At 43.8% G+C, this 21181-nt stretch overlaps 1 protein-coding gene across 2 annotated transcripts in view; it reads left to right on the forward strand.

The window, feature by feature from the left end:
• The window catches only part of LOC147701358 (chymotrypsin inhibitor Ani s 6-like), a 212070-nt gene extending 210814 nt beyond the window's left edge, over positions 1-1256 (forward strand). For both annotated transcript variants that reach the window (XM_086928635.1, XM_086928634.1), the window contains exon 4: positions 813-1256. In XM_086928635.1, the coding sequence (XP_086784761.1) occupies positions 813-1180 (368 nt within the window). In that variant the 3' untranslated portion in view covers positions 1181-1256. The remainder of the gene's footprint in view (positions 1-812) is intronic.
• The last annotated feature ends 19925 nt before the right edge of the window (positions 1257-21181 follow it).

Here is a 21181-nt window from a genome sequence, read left to right on the forward strand (position 1 = left end):
AACCTCGTCTTCTATGGGAATTCACAAGGGCATATTATCAAGCGCCTTATCGCCACTTTAGAGGCAGTTTCCTACTGCCAAAGCAGCAATAATGTTATTGCCGTTCTTGATAATATGGCCCTGTATTTACTTACACACAGGATGTGGTAATATATGCAAACACGGGAATGTACACATATTGTTTGCATGCATTACCACTTTAAAGCCCAACTTATTGGCCTTGCCCACATTTAATTTTTGTAGCATCCGTATGCAGGACAGGTATGTGGGTAGTTTTCTCTGTGCTTCCTCCGAAGTTCGTAAAGAAGGCTTGGGAAAGCCAATGGGACCTGGTATACATGTCTGTCCTAATGGCTTTAGGAAGGGGGGCTGTTTTTCAAATTCTGAAGCTCGGATATAAACCAGAATGCTACATTCTAAAGAACCGTTAGGCCAAAGGGAGTTCAGGGGCAGCAGTTATCTCGTACCCAACAATGCAGCACTGTAGCTGTTCTAATGTTTCTGGCAGTTATTGTCTACTTGTTGGATACTTTCATTTCCCTTGCCCAGGCCTGCACAAAACATCTTTGTGATTCCCTGCATGTCTGCTTCAGATGATGTAAGATTGGGCTGCAGATACCTCATAGTACATGCATGGAAATGTGTGGTATTTTTAAAAGTTAGAGGTTTAAATGTTAGACTGCTGGGTCGCATTTTGTATATGGCCTAAGTGTGTAGTATTTTTAAAGATACCAGTTCCAATGTTAGGCTGCTGTGTCGCATTTCATATGGCCAATATTAATCCTGTAACTCTCCTCATATTGTCATTGCAGAAAAGTGCAAAAAGAACATGGAGTACAAAACCTGCGGCAGCAGCTGTCCGAAAACCTGCGAGGACGTGGCCAACATGGGGAGTGCCATGATGTGCCCAGCAATGTGTGTTAATGGATGCTTCTGCAAAGAAGGATATGTCCTGAATTCTGGTCAATGTGTACCTGAGAGTACATGTCCTTGCGCCGCCAATGCTCACTATTCTAAATGTGCCTCTCCATGTCCGCTCACCTGTGAGAATTATAAAGAAGCAGTAGCATGCACAACACAATGTGTGCCAGGATGCACATGCAACAAAGGCTATGTTAGGTCTGGAGAATCTGGTAAATGTGTGCTTCCTAAAGGCTGCCCTCTTGCACCCAAAGCCTAGACTTGGAGCTCAATAGATCCTTCCAATCAGGTGTGAAAAGTGTATTTTAGTACAATTGCAATAAATTGTTGTGATTTCAAAATGAAACTGTATCTGTTATACGTGCTAATTAAAATCTAGTGTGATATTCCTCTGTATTAAAGAATTTCGTAATAAGAAAAATAATAAATCCGGTTAGTATGCATATACGTACAATGATGAAACTCAAAGTAGTGCTACTAGTTGGAATGATAAGCCACCTTCCTCTTTGTCCCAGGCAAGGCCAGCAGATCTAAGTATACTGACATACAGCATATTCTGGCCCAGGCCACCTACTTATGATTCCTTCTTAGGAACCAATGTATCCAAAAGATGAACAGTGGCTTAAGTAGAAGTCCTAATCCCACAGATGAGAAGTTTGAGAAATAGACGTTTTAAACATGAGTAAGGTTTAGGAACTGACGTTCTATCGTCCATAATTGATTATGTTGTTAGATCACAGCCATTATTAATCAATTTCCTTTTCCTGCTTTTTATACTCAGTATAACCTTTTTAATAGGTGCTCTCAGCCACATGCATCAAAGGAAATTGCATTTGCAAACGGTGCGAATCGCAAAATTCGTCCGTTTGCGAATTTAATTCCCATTTTTGGGATGCATTAACATTTTAGTAATTGTCGCAATTTAAGAAATCGCAAAATTGCGATTTCTTAAATTTCAATTGCATTTAAGGAATCTCAAATTGAGATTCTCAAATTGAGATTCCTTAAATGCAATGCATCAAACTTTTAAAATTTGCGAATTCGCAAATAAGGGGAGCGAATTACCATGAAGTTGACCTTCATGGTAATGTGCATTTTTCAAAGTTCCATTTTACACACACACATACCCTTGAGGCATGTGAGTGTGCAAAATGTACCCCTAAGCAGATTTCAGGGTGCAACAGGGTGTCCTTTGGACACCCCTGCACCCTTGAAATTGCATTCTAAATTTGCAAATGTTTAATGGTGAATTGCAAATTAAGAATGTCTTTCCATTCATTCCTATGGACCTCTAGGCCCATAATTAATGGATGGGGAAGTATTCCTTAATTGTGATTCTCAATTAGAGAATCATAATTAAGGAATTTTAAGAAATCGCTATTTTTATAGAGATTTCTTGATGCATTGCAGGTTGCAATTCCTTAATTGCGATTCCTTATTTTTCGCAATTAAGGAATCGCAAAATACAATATTGATGCATGAGCCTGTAAATGCTCTTTTTAGGTCTCGCCTTCGGAGTGCGAATGCGCTGCGAAGGCAAAAAGACCTTTTCCAATCGGTTTGGCTTTTCAGCCAAGCACATGCATGCGTTCCATTGCCTTCAATGGCAACGCGCGTACGTCAGGAGATTCACATGCGGGAGCGCGCCCCACAAGATGGTAGTAATTAACGCTCCCGCAAGTGAATCGCGCAGTCTATCACCCCCCCCTCCTGCCACGCGAGCACTTGTACCAAGGATGTGGTCACCTGAGAACTGGCACAGTATACACAGTTTGTTTTCTATGGCTGTAAATACATTTTCATTATTTTGTGAAAATCCGGACGCACCGATAGCCTCATCTCATCAAAGACTGATTGCCATGTCAGAATGATGTGCGCATTCGAGCCGCAGCAATCAGAACCCACACTTTGGTCAATAACGAGAAGAAAGGCTGCCTATGTGTTGCGCACGATAAGCAATACAAATCTTATCTATATATTGCATTGGAAATTCTAACCCAAGATGGATGGTGTCACTAAGCTAATACTAATATTGTCTGAAATATAAATTTTGCCCGCGCAACACCCAATTGAGGTCATAAGCTAAAAGGAAAGCTGATGTTTCAAGATGTGTTTAGTGTAATCAGTGAAAGCCTGCAAGCGACTTGGTAGCTGGGTTTCCTGCAGAGAGAGTTAGCCCCCATTGGGTGTTGAATCTACAGCTGAGAGACACTGCTCGTCTGTCATGGCTGGCCAGGGGGGCTCGGGCCCCAGAATCCTGGAATACTTTGGGGGAGAGGATGGATACCGTCGTTGATACTGGCCGAAGTTAGACCGAGAATATGTCTAAACTGCAGCCTTCAGGTAAACGGAATAATCCTTAAATATGGTAACTGAGCAAATGCAATTTTGGTTGCATTAGCGCGCAGGCAAGGAGCATCTAAATTCACGCTCTGAATAAAAGGCGTTTAAAATGTGGCAACAAATTCAAGTTTAACGCCTGCTGTGGCTTGGTCGATTGGCATTGCATGACACACACGCCCTCTCTGTCCCGGCGACATGGTTTGAAGGGAGTGCTCTTGACCATACACCCTCCTCACCCGAGGTAAGGTTTGGACAGTACGGCGGCCAGCCCTCTTGCACCTGTCTGCAGCGGCACGCACCTTGCCTCAGCCGGGAAGGGCCTCACCCTCCTCGGTCAGAGAGCGTTGCCCGACTGGGACAGGTGGCTCGAGCGACAAATGGGCAGCAGCGGAGTGTGCGAGACGTGCAGGAAGTCGCAGCGACGCTCCTATTGGCGGACCAGTTTTGTTTCTTGGCGTGGTGCGTGACTCGCCCGGCTGGCTCCCGGGTGATTGCGGATGTCCCCGGTGCATTGAATTCTGCAGCGGGCTGTCTAGCTGCCTCCTGAGACCGCCAGCTCACGCTGTGGCTTCTGCGCCCCTCCCAGCACGTCCAGACTGCGGCACTGCCCGGGAGCTCACACAGGTGGGTGATGTGGATGATGGGACCTGATGCATCCTTAGTCCCCACCTGGACCAAATTTGGAGCGTTGGACTATCATTTAATGCTTCAGGTACATGTGGGTGCTTTGGCACATCATTAGTGATGTAATGTCACAGTACCCCTAACGTAAAGTTCTGAATTTGAGTACCTTGTGTGTAAGTTATAACTAAGCATGGGCAAAATTTGCGAATTCGCGTGCCGCGAATTCACAGGTTTCCCCGCAAAATTGTAAAAAAATCCTCAATTTCGTGAATTTTCCCGCGAAATCGCGGATTTTTTTGCGATTTGCTCTGGAGTGCTTTCTACTGGCTAATCCAGTAAGTGCTCCCTCATTGGATAAATGTAAAGTGCTTTTACTACACTGCAGCTGCGTAAAGGGCCAGAAGATGTGTCTCCAGTGACCATGTGTGCCTGTAACACAGGCACAGGCACACATGGTCACTGGAGACACATCTTCTGGCCCTTTACGCAGCTACAGTGTAGTAAAAGCACTATGGGGCAGATTTACAAGCCACTTGCGCCTCTTTCGCGCCGCAGTTGCGTCACTTTTGTGACGCAGCGGCAGCACAAAAGATGCGCAATGGTGCTGGGTATTAACAACGTGACGCATCTGAGAGATGCGTCACGTTGTAAAGCCCTGCTCCATCAGGAGGCGTTCCAGCGCTCGGGAGGGCGTTCCTGCGCATGAACCCCTCCTAAAAGTGGCTTAGTGAAATCTGCAAGATTTCACTCAGTCACTTTTAGGCCAAAGCTGCGTCAAAACCCTGCGCCTGCTTGAAGCAGGCGCAAGGCTTGATGCAGCATTGGGGAGATAGGGCCCCCCAGAGCATTGCTGGAGCTGCGTTGCGCTTGCGACGCAGATCTAGCAATGAGGTGCTTTTACGGCACAGATGCGTGACGCATTTGTGCCGTTTTTGTCACATGGTGTGCCGCATTGTAAATGCAGTACAAAAGGGGGTGGTGATGGACGGTGGCAGAGTGGGCTAAAGAACGGTGATGGATTAAACTCAGATCTATTGACTGGGGGTGAATGTTTAATTGATTCAGATGCTCCGTCCATCACCACCTCCTTTTGTACCGCTTTTTGCCGCCATAAGGGAGGCAGGGTATGCTCAGACGTGAGTCCCTTGCTCACTTTGCCACTGGATTCAAGCAAGCCGGGCTGAAGACGGCTGGAATGCCAGAAACCGGTCCTCGGAAGCTTGTTTCCGGTTCAGAGAAGACATGGCTTGGCAGTTCGGGCTGGACTGTTCCCATGAGGAACAGGGTCAGACTGATTTGCATACTAGTGAAGTAGTGTGGCTCACTGGTTTGAGGCGGCAGACCCGAGAGCAGAGGACGGCCCGGGACCAGGGTTCGATTCCCGGCGCGGCAGGTTTCTGGACCAGGGTCAGTGGACTCGATAATTCTCTCGCCTCGGTGCCCACTCTGATCAGCGTTCACACTCGGCAACTCTGGGCATTAGCTTGCCTCATCTTCACTAAGGCCCCACCAGACCGCCGGGGATGCCTGGTCTCACCCTGGAGATACCCATAAAAAAAAAAAGGGACCATCTCTCAGGGAAGCCAGGAAGGGTTTCGCAGCGGTCGAAGCGCCTTGGGACCCTACGCGTAAGTAGTGCACTATATAAATGCCTATACATTTACACATTTACATAGCCATGTCTGAACTGGGGTGGCAGAGTGGGCTAAAGAACGGTGATGGATTAAACCCATATCTTTTGATTGGGGGTGAGTGTTTGATTGATTCAGATGCTCCGTTCATCACCACCCCCCTTTTGTACCGCATTGTAAATCTGGCCCACCATGGGTGGCGAAGCTGCGGTGCACAATAACTGGTGCATCCCTGGGGAAAAACCAGTTATTGTAAATCTGCACCTTTACATTTAGCCAACGAGGGAGCTTTTACTGATTAGACAGTAGAAAGTACTCCAGTTGAGTAGAGGTATTACACAAAAAGGTGGCATCTTCATGCACAAACTCGCAGGGCGGGATTCATTCTGCCCCCTGTTAGACTCGTTTTTTGTGCCCTTCTGCCCTCTGTTATTCCCTTGTTTTTGTGCCCTTCTGCTCTTCGTAGACTCGTTTTATGTGCCCTTCTTCCCTCTGTTAGACTCGTCTTTCCCTTGTTTTTCTGCCCTTCTGTCCACTGTTAGACTGGTTTTTTGTGCCCTTCTGCCCTCTGTTAGACTCGTTTTTCCCTTGTTTTTCTGCCCTTTGTTAGACTGCTTGTTGTGCCTTTCTGCTCTCTGCATCACCAAATCATCACTCAGAGCTACCCCAGCATCACTCAGCACCACCACATTATCGCTCAGCACCACTACATTATCACTCAGCACCACCACAGCACCACTCAGCACCACCACAGCATCACTCAGCACCACCTCAGCATCACTCAGCACCACCACATTATCACTCAGCACCACCACAGCACCACTCAGCACCACCACAGCATCACTCAGCACCACCACAGCATCACTTAGCACCACCACAGCACCATCACAGCACCACTCAGCGCCACCACAGCATCACTCAGCGCCACCTCATTATCACTCAGCACCACCACAGAACCACTCAGCACCACCACAGCATCACTCAGCACCACCACAGCAACACTCATCACCACCACAGCACCAATCAGCACCACCACAGCACCACTCAGCACCACCACAGCATCACTCAGCACCACCACAGCATCACTAGGCACCACCCCAGCATCACTCTGCACCATCCCACTATCACTCAGCACCACCCCAGCATCACTCTGCATCATACCAATATCACTCAGCACCACCACAGCACACTCAGCATCATCATAGCACCACTCAGCACCACCACAGCACCACTCAGCGCCACCCCAGCATCAATCTGCGCAAACATTCAACAACAACTGGTTCAAATATGTTCTCTCAATGTTTCAAGCTTTATTACAAATGTCACAAAAAATATATTAATATTTCACTTCTGTTCTTGGATATTCGTCACAATAAAATACACTGAACATAATCTTCACAAAAGTTATTTACAAAAGTTTAAGCTATTGCCATTATAAATTAAAAAACCTTTTATTTAAGTTTTAATTATTTTAAAAAACTAAAAGCCATTGTAATTTGTAATATCAATACATCTAAGTCACGTAAATACAAAACATGTTGCATTACACAAACGCTATAGGTGTCACATTTGCAAATGTTATAATTATTGGCATTGTAAATGACAAAGCTATGAATTTAGCTATTTTCAAAACCAACACATAAATAAAAAAAATTGTCATTTACAAGACCAATAGCTCAAACCTTCCTAATGCGAGACCTATTGCATTGCAAATGCTTGTTTTTATATCTGTCAGTGCTTCCTGTTGAGGTTTAATTTTCATGACAGGCGCCTCATTGCCTACGTGTAACTATTCTCTGACCCTGCTTCAAGGGTCAGCAAATAGTTGCAAGTAGGCACCGAGGCGCCAGGAAGCACTTACAGGCTACAGCAGCAGGTGCCCAAGTTGAAGTTAATTTCTTTGTAACCCTTTTGTAAAAGGTTACAAAAAATTAGCTTCAACTTTTGCACCTGTTGCTGTAACCCTGTAAGTGCTTGGCTGAAAATTCGTCCCCACAGATTCGCAGATTTTACCGCGATTTCGCAAGATTCGTGGATCGCGAAATCGCGGAAAATCCGCAAATTCCATGAACGGAACAAATTTTCAGCCCATGCTTACTTATAACTACTTGGCTACGATATTCGTGTCAAGGCCGATATACTTTTGTGAACATTAGCACAACGCTGGTGTTTCCATTCCACTCTTTGCAATATAATATTTAAAATAGCAAACACTGTAAGATAGCGCTGCAAATGGATTTTACAGTGGCACAAAAATTCTGCTAAATGTGTGAAAGAAGGCAGAGGTAGAATGATCATTATGTTAAACAATATATGGGATTTAATTTCACCAGTTCTTAGCTTTTCCTGGATCCAAATCATTTAGAAATTTCATGTGTTTTTAGGACTTGCCTTCGTAGCGTGTATGCTCTGCAAAGGCAAAAAAATTCTTGTAACCTTTCCACACATCTGATGAATCTGTGTGCTGTTAAAACTGTGGCGATAACATAGAGGTTTATTAAAATCCTGTTATTTTAAACCAAGAATAACAAGTGCTTGAAATTCTTTCAATTTAAATTTGGTGGTAGAAGTTAGAGATGTTAAGACTGCCTTAATGATGTACCCTGGGATATCATATTCAGTACATTCTCTCCAACTCCTAAGGGCAGTGGATTCCCAAAGATTTGTTCCCATGTCAATAAGAATCGATGGCTTGCTTGTCCAGAGTGCGATGGAATTCATTTTACGTTCTCGTGCCCAGTGAAATCATTAACCTGCCACTTGGGCAAATAGCTGTGCTGAAAGTCTGTTAGTAAAACGATTGTTCAGCCATTAGTCTCAGGTGTCATGACTTCCTTTGTAGAAGTTTGTAGTTGCACTGCTAGTGAACAAGAGATGTAGAACCCTAGCATCCTTAGGGTTATACACCAACTGCTGCCCATTCATGCTACAGTTCAGTTACAGATTTGTGCTGTCCTAGACTGTTCGCTATTTCAGATGGGCACTGTACAGGTACAGATTTGTGCTTCCAGTGGTGTGCAACTAACCTGTGCTTCTGTCATTGCGCCGATTCTCTCCCCGCTTGTGTTTGTGAACAGCTTCTATTCCTGCTTGCGTTTGTGAGCAGTTTAGACCTTCGATGTGTGGGCCCGGCACATGTGAAGCTTCTACACGTGACCACAGTGTAGACCTTCAATGTGTGGGCCTACAACATGTAAAGCTCCTACGCATGACTCTACCCTAAAACTTCGACGTGTGGGCCTCTCACATGCGAGGTTCCTACACATGACCGCAATCTAAATCTTCGATGTGTGAGTCTGGCACATGCAAAGCTTTGGCACATAACCGCATGATGTGTGGGCCTTGTATATGCGGAGCTTCTACACAAGACCGCAGTCTTAATCTTCAATGTGTGGACCCGGAACATGCAAAGGTCTAACATATGACCGCGGTCTAGACCATCGATGTGTGGCCTGGCATATTTGAAGCTACTACATATGACCACAGTCTAGACCATGGATGTGTGGCCTGGCACGTGAGGAGCTTCATGAAAATGATAGAATGCACTCCTTTCTCAAATCTAAACAATTGCTTTAATGTGCACTCTTTTGGCAGGTTTTTACGTGCAGACTAGCTCATGCTATGCCACAGCAGCATGTTTCAAATCATTCCTTTACAAATGGAGCATTCATTACATTCCAGACACACCGCACATCAAGGAAAGTAGGGCCCGATTCATACCATTTTGGAATTCACAGAAGGCACTTACTCATTTCGGTATTCACAGAAGTTAGGAGTCCTAACTTTAGGACACCTAAATGCCGTCTGTGAATACCAAAAGTCTTAAAATTGGGTTTTTTCTCAGTTCAGTAGTAGTAAAGATAGGACTCCTAACTTTAGGACTCCTAAATGCCTTCTGTGAATACCGAAACTCCTAAAATTAGGATTTTTCTCAATTTAATAGTAGTAAAGTTAGGACTCCTAACTTTAGGACTCCTAAATGAAAAGTCTTAACATTAGGATGTTTCTCAGTTTAGGAGTATTAAAGTTAGGACTCCTAACTGCAGACAGAGTGTGGCTTTCATTACATAAAATAACAGGCAGACTTTGACAAAAGTGTCAGTAAAACAGTCAGTATTAATCTCACAAATGTGATTTTTAGGTCATAGAATGCAATCTGCTGCCTGCCGCTTGGTTTTAGTAACTCACACTCTCTGGCATCGGACATGACATCGAGGAAGGAAAATGTCTATTGTAATTTCCTAAATACTGTGTGAGGCACTAGCAGTGGCAATTGCTGCTGTCCAGAACAAGAAAGCATCTGCCCATTTGTGAGGATGCGAGGAGGTCAAGACGCAGTGACTGGACTTCGTTCTGCCAGTAGTCTGACTCCTCTTCCTCTGGCCAGAGACCCTCTGCCTGAAGCAGCTCACCAGCTACATTGACTCAGGCCAGTAAGCTGCGTACTGGATGGATGAGGGATTTCTGGAGACTTAGACTGCCCTTGAGAGTGCCCCTGCCTAGGGCACGGCCGATGCCTAAGCAGCAGAGTAAACGGCTGGTAAGTAGGATTGCCAACTTTAATAAAGAAATACCCACTATGTGTTCACCTCATTCAAGGGTCAAACAAGACATACAATGCTACGAAAAATGTCGTTTATAAATATTTATTTTTATAGACCGTCTGTTTACTTTAATTAGCAGCCATTAATAATTATTTTGGCAGCTCCAGAACACTGCAAAGTGCTTTCTTTTTCTTGTTTGTTCTGTTTAAAATATGTACTACTGAGGGAAAAATACAGGCTTTAGGTGCTTTTCAAAACTTTATCGAAAGCAATCGAACATTCCTCATGCCAATAAAAAGACAACTAGGTATAACTCTACTGGTAAGTGGCTAGTTCAGGAGGACATACATGTGATCCACAGAGGCCAGTCCAGCCCAGGTCAGGCACAGGTGCTTATTACTGGGAGGAGTGTCAATGTTCAGACTGAGGAGAATTTACTGCCTGGTTGTCACCTCTTATTAAGGCCTTAAGCTTGTGTCAGAAGGTGGCTTTAAGGGTTCATGGTACAGGAGTTTGTGCCTGTTCATGCTGGGGTTTCTCAGCACGGTTTGATCAGTTCATGCAGAGGGAGGATGAGGCATGTGGTTCTATCCTGTTTCTGTGGGCAGTGAGGTGGATGGGGCCTTATGGAACATGAGGCTCATTTGCAGGGAGTATAACCTCTAACATTTCAGACACTCTCTTAAAACTTGGCTATTTATCCAGGCCTACTGTTGAGCTGTATTTTGTATTTTGTGTTGTGTTCCCTCCGATAGCGCCATGAAGCCCCAGGGTGTACGAGCGCTTAACAAATGAATACTGACATAATATAACATAACATCCTATATGGTACAGTCGGGTCCAAGAGTGCCCTTCATTTCATGTGCTTTAAAGCAGTTTTAAGATCTTCTTAGAGTTTCTCACTGCTAAAATGGGTTTAATTTCTGATGTATAAGTATTTCCCTCATCTTCATTGCTTGATTTTGCTCACGAGAAAGTGTAAGCATGCACACAGTACATTGCCACTGAGGCCCCAAGTGGACTATGACACCAATCCCACACTCTCTGTGTGCCTGCAGCCAGCACCACAATAAGAAAAACAATGTTTAATTTGCCCACCACTTAGTTCATAGTTGTAGCTCAGTTCTTATTATGATTCGCAACATACAGTAATTCTGTCAAGTGCGGATGTACTAGGCTAAACATTAACATTTGGTGCTAGAATACACACCAGGTAATTCACCAACTCGTAGTCTAAAGTTTACAGCGGCGATAGCAAGTAGGGCGTACTACCGTGTCCTGTGTATGGCTTACAGCTTTGACATTCCTCAATAGCCAGCCCGGACCTTCCAATGAAAGAATATTACATGCTTTCCTGAAATTAAATCAATTTGATTGTGACTGCTATACTGTACATACTGTGGTATACGGTGGTATGCTGTGGCTGACAGTGGCTGGTGGTTATTATGAATGTGTTTGTTCTGCGTGACTGTCCACTGGTGATGACTGGCCCTCTCACTGTTGTCTCATGACTGCATAATGCAGCAGTGGACTCGAGTCAGCCATCTTGGGCTGCTTAAAAATAATTTGCCGGCGTGGCCAATAATTAAGCTCCAGTGCGCCCTGACAGATCGGGCGGCCTGGACAGGTTTGAGCGCCATTACGCTTTACACATCGTGTCTTTGGACTTTCGACATTTCTTAGGTAACACTTAAGTTAGAAATATCTGCTTAATCTAGTGTGCTGACCGGCTAGCATTTTGCGGCTTCTTTCTGTCTCTGCATCCCGATATATATATTGCAACAAGTAACATTACACCGACAGCAGTAAAATCATATGATGGTACCATCATTTGAGTCTTGTGCTTTTCTAAACCCAAAGTGTACTTGCCTGTGTAATCAATTCATGTCATGGCGTGTGTATCCAAATTGCAAACCTGCCTTAAGGCCCTTAACATGGTGCTGTATGTGTGGAAATGCACCTTCTTTTCCCTTTTTTAAAGCAAGAGTGCACAGAGACCATACACTGGCGCACACATAGGAAAGAAATTATAGGGAACATTACTGACAAATACAAAACCATGTCGTCCGTACCCATCCCTTTTGTGACTTTTCTTACTAATGAATGTTTCCACATTTTTTGTGATTTTGATACTAATGAATATATGATCTTTTGGGCATCTTAATTACCCATAAGTTCACAGGACCAATTCTCAGCTAGTACTCACAAACTCTATCGACACATCCTAAATCCCCTCACTCTACACCCCTACAAATCTGCTGGTCAGCATCCTACAGTGAACAAGCCTGTTCACCATGCACTCAATGGGGAATATGTCCAAGTGAAGTGGCAGAGTGAGGCGTTAGCCGTCATGGCTTAACGCCTCACTCCGCCACTTCTGAAACACAAGGCTGCACCATATTTATTGGACATTGTGCAGCCTTGCGTTTCCACTGGCGCTGGCGCTACACTTAGCAGCGTAGCATCAATGCCAGCACCCTTGTACCATCCTGCAAGGGTGTCTGCGTACAGAGGAGGATTGTTTATGTATAGGGAGGTCCCCCTTGCTGCACATACACAGTCCTAAAATGCAATTGTGTCAGTTTTACGTGTGCTGCTTCATGCAGCACACATGAAAGTCACAACATGGCACTTTATTTACAGATTGTTCATGTTCAGGAAGGCTTACCTTCCTGTACATAAAGAATCCTTGGTATTTTTCTTTTTCCAAGTGTGATGCACCAGGCAGCACACACAGAAAAAGCAAAAACAAGGAGAAATAATGCATTTCTACTAATTTAGCTTTTTCCTGGTCTTTTTTTTGGTGCTGCCTTCTATGTACGATGTCATTGTACATAGGGGGCAGCGTCAAAATCAATGGGTGTTGCGATGGAACACCCACCACAACACCCACTGCCCACCCCTTTTGCACTAAGCATAGAGTGCAACGGGGTCTTATTTACTAGGCATTGTTAAGCCACGTTAAGTGGCTAATGCTACCTTGTAAATAAAGCATAGCCCCTATTGCCACCACGCCATTTAAAGTGATGTTGTGGTGGTGATAGGAGCTTGTACATATACCCCACAATCTCTTCTTTGGACAATATGATCACTTCATTTTGCTTTTCTGTCATTTCTATCCAGATGAGATCCAAGTCTTCCTCCTTCCTGTCTCCTCTCATCCTCTCACAGATATCAAAATACTTTCTTGCTAACTGCCCCCGGATGGTGGTTCAGTCACTGATTTTGAAACCATTAGTAATACAAATAATTGAATGTCTGGCCCATCTACACTCCCTTGTCTACTATACACCTTACCCTTAGACAGGCTAGCCATAGTATCCTCAGAGTAGGCGTACATTTAAACCATTCAAATAAAATGATTTTATTCATAACTAACATCACAAGAGAAAGCCAAATTTCATTTATTTAATAATGGAAATGCAATAGGATGTTTTCATTTACGTAGCAAAGACACTCATTTCCTCACCTGTCCATAGAACAATTGACTAGTGTAACTCTGTAGTAGTTGGTATCCATTTACCCGGCAAAGTAACGTTCTAAATTTCATGAAGAACACTCACTTTAGTTTCTTCAAGCACACCTTACTAGTGACTAAGTTGACTGGTGACAACTAACACAGGGCTCAGTTCAAGCTAATGATCTTGGACTGCTGTTCTATTCAGCAGTATTATCCATCTAGCACCAATCCACCATATTTATATTACTGGATGTGATAGGTTTCAGACACTGCATGATGCCAGCATAAACCAGTGGCACAGGCGTTATCTCTCCATCCTGAAACCTGCTACAAGGAGCTGAAGGATGCCTGACTGTGAGATCGCCTGCCTGACCTTTGAGGACTAGTCCCGGCATAAGCCCTGACTGGAGAATGTCCTGGTGTTCAGAAGCATGTCCTGAGGACTAAATAGGAGCAGTGCTCACTTAAAACATTTCCATCAGTTGTAGGAAAGTGTGACTTATCCAATATACTGCAGTACCCTAAGGAGAGCATACTCTGAGCGGGCAAGAAAAACAGGTTCATCCCTGTGAGGTGGTTGGTTCTGACACATAAAACTTTTTGGACGCACTCAGCTTTTGGATATCTGCTGTGAGTCTTGGGTAAGAAGTTCTGTGCAGGTTGCATGTCAGCACTTTTTGACACACATGAGAAGAACATACGGACTACTGTCTAACTCAGCCAAGTAACTGCTACTAGGCCTAAGTAGTATGTGGCAGATGGGACCTTAATATATTGATTATGACTTGTGTGGCCTTTATAATTAGATTGACTATTCAAAAAGAAATATTTCCATTTCTTTTTGGTTATATTGTAAATACACGGTGCTTCGCTGACAAGTCTGTATCAGGAACAATTTTGCATTGGCTGGGCCTAAAGAGGAGCTTGACACATGTTTCACTAGTTCTACAATAGTGTAAGTCAAGCACTATTTCACTCATAACTGCTTTGAGAAAGTGGATCATTATTCGAAATGAATGGCATTCCTCTTCAATTGAGTATGGCACTGTTCCACTAGCCTAGTTAGATATCTTGCAACTTAAAACTGAGCTCAAGTGTTGGTAGTTGTAACACAGAGTAGACAGTCTTAATTTAGGAGAATTTCAAATTCACTCATCAACAAAAACAGTTACAAAGTAGAAACCCCAATACAATAAAAACCTTACTCAAATTGATAGAAAGAGAGAACATTTTCGTTGAGAAAATAAACAACAAAACAAGAAAATATGATGCAAGGACCAGAGATATGATTTTTCAAAGTTTCTTGTGCCAAAAAATACAAAGACGAGTATCTGGCTATGCTGGACCATGTCAAAAACAATAGTTAAACTCAAACGCTATGAAGCAGGGTCAGATTCAGCAACAAGGTTGAGTGCGGTGAAAAGTTTGCCTTCTGACTTTTGGGGAGAAAAGAACTTATTGATGGTGGCCGACTGCACTGCAGGACCTCGATGGGAACCTCTACACTTGTGGGAGGTTCGAGGTTCTCGACATCAAAGCAGACAAACCCAAATAAGGTGAAGTTTGAGGCTCAAGCCAAGGAAAGTGGCAGCAGCGGCAGGTTGGCCAGGTTTAAGTTTAGATTTAAAAACCTTTCTAGAAGTTACACTTTTTTCAGCAGGACAAATCTGCAATTTCGAACTAGACTGGAGATGAGACATCGGAGTTTGTGGCTCTGCAAATTTCAGGTGGTAGCCTCTGTTTTTCTTTTAGCACAAATCCCTGAAACAGTTTCTAAGTCCTAGCAATTATGGTAAGTCAGGGGGAGTGCACTCTGACACCGTTCCAAAAGCTCCACAACTATAGGGACACTCCTTCAGGGTCAGCACTCATACCATGGGAAGCCACCAGCCGGGATCCAGGGCAAGGCTAGTTGGAACTGGTCAGCTAGGCCATGGAGGAAGGTTGGTTACTTGTTGCTTGTGTGTCCTTGTAGTGAAACAGAAGGCTAGCCAACTAGCCCTTGGAGTCCACTCTTTTTCCCTGGTTTCAAATGGGAGCAGATCTAGCCCTTGGAGTTTTTCTCCACATATTTTCTGAAGTCAAAATTGTTCAGCAAGTGCAGCACTTTTTCAGTCATCCTTAGGTCCAGCAGTGTTCTGAAGAGGGTAATAAGGGTACTACGTTTAGGCCCTGTGCCTGCTCACGGGTGGTGGAAACTCCTGAGCCCTCCTCAACTAATGGGGCAAATATTCCCCTTCACATTTTTGCAACACTTCCTTTGTGTCCTTCGGTAAACTATATGGTATCCGGTAAAATCAGTATGACACAACAGTTCTTCCCTTATGCAGAGCTATGGGTACAGCCCTGGCGTGTGCATGAAAAATTGTGAACTCCCTATGCCAACCAATTCTGTGACAGGTTTTACCCCCTATGAGATTGATGCCACTTTGGCTACTTGACTGTTATAAAACAGGGGTAGACCCAATATAGTCAAAGGACCTGGGTATTCAGCAGTATAGACAACAAATGGTCCTTGACATACTTTCGCTAATGAGGACAAAGACAGAGGCAGGCCTTTGTGTGAATTACATCTGCCTGTGACTGAATTTTCCCATGGAAACTTGCGCATTTCGTGGTCACATTACCAGTCCATCCTGTAAGGAGGTTGTCACATCTGTTCCCAGCCAAGGACGTTTTATTCCCCTGGGAGGCTGCCAGGTGACAATTGAACATTAACTCTAAAACCGCTACTAGAGACATTAGACAGGAAAATGCTAACTTTCTACTAGGAGCATTTTCAATATAGTACTTTAAAATCTGACTTGATCATTAGATTGGTTTCTAAATTCCTAATCATTTGCTTTCCTGATTCGTGCATAAAGCTATCTCCAAACCAATGCTATGCATTATAAAGTGTTATAATTTAACTCAGTGCTTATGTGTGGGAGAGCTAGCCTTGCCACAGAGAAAGATGACTTTGGAGATTTTTTACTGAGAGAACATGTAAAACTTGCCCTACATTTTAAAAACCATGCTTCATGTCCTATGGGTATTTTGGGTCTACTTTATGGAGTACTTAGATGTACTATAGAGAACAGGTTAGGCTAGGCAAATAGGTGGAGGGAAGAATCTGCAAAATGTAAATACATTTATAACAGTCTGTTAACCTGGGCATGCCCTACTCAAGAGAAATGGGTGGGGGGGGGGGGGCTGCCATACCTCAGGCATCACTCACAGTACAGTTACATTTAACACGTTCTGTGTAGATGTTTAGGGACAGTGTTGGTGGGATGATGTGTTTCCTTTGGATTAAGCAGCTGTGTCATCTGTTTGGAAATGTTCACCTTCACTTAGAGACACCTGCAAAGCAAAAGGCTGGGAGAGAAGATGCATTTTGCAGGACCCATGGAAGGCTGGACTGCACGTGGATCGACCCCAGTCTGGAGTGATTGAGCATAGCTAGATAGAGCCTGCCACCAGCAAAACAAACCCAGAATCATCGTAAAACAAGCCAGAAAAGCACAGAACGATATTTATTCTATGTGTGCTTTTAATACCAAGGTTAAAAGGTGGGGTGAGGCTAGTCTACCTTACAGATCAAGGTAAGAACTGGATGACATTTGGATAATGATGTTTCTTACCAAATGAATAACAACTGACTCTGTAATAATAAGAGTGAATAGATCAACCTCTTGAGTGTGATTTTAATATTGATCCATAGATTATGGACTTATTTCATAGCCCATAGGATACAGACAGATTAACCTGATACCCACACCCCTTCTCTCTCCACAGTGATCAACACAGACTGTAAGGGCATTTGGACTATTCAGGTGACCGTGTGCACTTGTCTTATATTTCCTTTTGTCACCTTTTTCACTTTATTACTTATTCACGTTGTGCAGTAGCCTTAGCATTGTAGTCCTGGTCCTGATGAAAGCAAGGACGCAGTAGTCCATGTTTGCTGAAACATGTCGACCAACTTTACCTCAGGCAGTCTACATAACCAGACTGCTTAAGGTCACATATATTTTTAACCTTGGTATTAAAAGCACACATAGAATAAATATCGTTCTGTGCTTTTCTAAACCAATTTTAACACACTCTTTTGTCTTGGTTTCTTCTTTTTTCACTCACTTTTCCTTGCACTGCACACCCCAGTCCCATGTCTTTTCCCACTCATTAACATCGAGTGGCAGACCACACTGTAACTAAAAATACCACCAAAGGGACCTCCTTACCACCGGGTCAACCTTTGATCGTGGCACTGACTTTCTCAGACGGGTGGTCCGGATAAAATCCCAAATGATGAAGGGCGGATCCGTATGGTGACTGATGGGTATTTTCCTCATCCTTTGAGAGCCTTCTGTGCCGAATCAATTTTGAGCTGAGGGTGATTAGGTGTGTGTGGTGAATTGGGCAACTAACGTACACCTCTGGGCGTTGCTTGGTTTGAGACCCTCTGGTACTTTTTGTTGTTTGTAGGTTCTACACTGAAGGGAGCCTTCTTTGACCTAAACCTCTTCAACAAAATAAAGCTCTTCCTCCCACCAAATGACCTAAAAACCGCTTCACATGCACAGTTTCTGTCCAAACTAGACTACAGGAATGCCACCCTTACAGATGCACCAAAAGTATGCTTAGCCCACCAGAGAGTCACTCTGAATGCAACAGCAAGGAAGGTTACTGGAGCAAAGAGATATGATCAGGTCTCCCGTCAGTAAAACATTGAATGTGGGGACCAGTTGAAGAACACAGCTGGTTCAAAACTGCTTGCTGCACCCACAAAGCTCTGCACACTGGTAAAACAGATTGCCTCAAATCTAAATAGACATAATGAGGCCAAATAAGAAACTTGAGAACTTCCAACACACTTCTTCTCATCATCCCCAAAAAACATAAACAAAAAGCCCTCTCTTGCTTTTTCTCAGGCAATACTCCCAAAATCTCGAGCTCTCTCGCAGTTCATAACATAACTTAGCCTCTCTTCCTGAGCTTCAAAAGACAACTAAAGGAATTTCTCCTATAATGGCAACTTAGCCCCCAGGAAAAAACTACTAACACCCCCTGGAAACACTAACTTGTTATATACACATCTCTCTCAAGGTCTATACTACAATACAACATATTTTTATTGGATAATAATGTTTCGAATCTCAATAATACAAATAAACTGTATTATGTTTGTCTAACAATGCTTTGATGATCCTGTGAAGCGTTCTGATACCCTCTGGTCTTGTCTGCGCTATCCAAAACTCTTTAAATAAAAAAGTGCTGGCTGGATGGAACATAAACCAAGATGTACAGAGACTTGACAATCCGGATTATGCCAAAATGGTGTGCCTAGCTAACAGAAATGTGACAGGGTGAAATATCGTTATTGCTCCTTGTTAATTCCTTTTATGTGTCCTGACTTCTGCAGGACACATCGAAAGAGAAATGTTCCTCCAGGGATTGTTTTTGTACGCAATGGAGAGCCAGATGTAGGCAAATATCATTTACCGGTTGTAAAATACAGAATTTTACAGATTCGGTATTTTAGAATCAGTAAATGGTATGTAGCTAATGATTAGGCCGTTCGCGAATTTTGCGGATTTGCGAACTCGCAATCCGCAAAATCCGCGAATTCTCGCGAATTTGCGGATGTTTTTTTTTTATGTTCGCACGGGTTTCTGCAAGTTCGCGAGGGTTTTGTACAATTTCGCAAATTGCGAAATTGTACAAAACGCGTGCGAACTTGCAGCAACCCGTGCAAACACAATTATTTGAAGAGAAAGAAGCTCCTGGCCACAGGAACAGCATGGGGATTGCGCTCATGAAAGTCAAGGATGCAAAGGCCTCTACCCAGCATCACAGCTGATTTTCCACAGTAGATTTGGGAAGAGGCACACCTGTCCCGCCTCGAAGACGCTCATGATTGTTTTTGGGCTAATGAATGAGTCACTGATTTTGAGCATCAACTAGTTCGAGCGACCATGCAAAGGCCGCCCTCTACCCAGCATCACAGCTGATATTCCACGGTAGATTTGGGAAGAGGCACACCTGTCCAGCCTTGAAGACGCTCAGGATTGTTTTTGGGCTAATGAATGAGTCACTGAATTTGAGCAACTAGTTCGAGTGACCATGTGTGTGTTACTATGCAATCGCCCTGAAGGGCGCAGGGGTCCCTTGAGTGACCTGTGTGAGGCTGTGCCTGTAACTATTTTACAATGGCGCCAGCAAGCTGCCAGCGCCGTTGTAAAATAGTTACAAAGTTAGCTTGCACAGGAAGCACTTAGATAAAATAAAGCAGCACCTGCTTTGTTTTATCTAGTGGTTCCTGTGCAAGCTAACTTTGTAACTATTTTACAACGGCGCTGGCAGCTTGCTGGCGCCATTGTAAAATAGTTGCATGAGTGGGGGTTCAACTTTTGAACCCGTTACGCTCGCGGATTTTTTTTTTTGCGGATTTTGCGGGAAATCCGCAAAATTCGCGGATTGCGGATTTCCCAAAAATCCGCAAAATCCGCGAGCGTAACGAATTTCCCGCTCATGCTTACTAATGATTCTATAAATTTTACTGAATCAGTAAAATTAGGTAAAAACTGATTCAGTATTTACCGATTCGGTATTCCCCATTCATTCCTATGGGCCTGGAGGCCCATAGGAATGAATGAGAATTACTGATTCGGTAAATACCGAATCGGTAATAGGGGGTAGACTTACAATAGTGGCAGGGTGTCACATTGACACCCTCTTACACCCCTGAATAGTGCATGGGTACACAGGTGGATCACATACAGTGCCATGTGGCAGACATACATGCCCTTAGGGCATGTAATGTCACTGGTAAAAAAGCACAAAATAGCTTTTTTTAACAGTTTTCGGTATTTACCACCAACTTCTAGTTGGTGGTAAATAACAAATCCTTAAATGTGAGAAGCACTCCCTTGAGTGGTTCCTACATTAAGGATTCGGTAATTTACCGAATCGGTATGGTAAGAATTCGATAATTTACCAATTCCTTAAGTTACTGATTTGGTAAAATACCGAATCCTACAATCATACCACCTACATTCCAAATGCCAAATACCGGTCGGTAGCGGCTGAAATTCTGTAATTTCAGCCGTTACCGACCGGCATTGGGCGACCTACATCTGGCCCGGTGTCTCTTACTGCACAAAAACAATCCTTCCTATAATGTAGACACATTTGCACAATGGTGCAAGGTTGTTTGCTTTAGTACTAGGCAGCCCACAGTGCACCAGCACAAGAAGAGTGCAGAAATGTTCCACATCTTTGTTAATATGGAGCCAGTTACCTTGCTGCGGTGTGGGAAAGAATGACAAATCTGCCCCTGAATTTGTATTCTGTGCCCTCACTCTTCTGCATCGGAAAAGCACAGTCTGCTGGGAATGGGGTCCCCGGACATTGTATTTCATCGACCCCATGGGATAGAGCCCATGTGCCATTGGATGACTTGAGAAGGAGGTCCACTATTCTCTCCAAATTAAAAAAATTGCATCACCCCTGGTTAACGGGGTCCCTGGGGCCATAATATGGTTTGGAAAGGAGGTCCACGTGCATTTCTCCTGTCCCCAGGGTGCAGCTAAAAATGCGGATCTCATGGGGGGAGCGGTAATCATATCTGTTTCCTTGCCCACATTTCAGCAGGCACAGAAACAAACCTGAAGTCT

This window comes from Lissotriton vulgaris, chromosome 7, assembly GCF_964263255.1.
Source record: "Lissotriton vulgaris chromosome 7, aLisVul1.2, whole genome shotgun sequence".
Classification (NCBI taxonomy): domain Eukaryota; kingdom Metazoa; phylum Chordata; class Amphibia; order Caudata; family Salamandridae; genus Lissotriton; species Lissotriton vulgaris.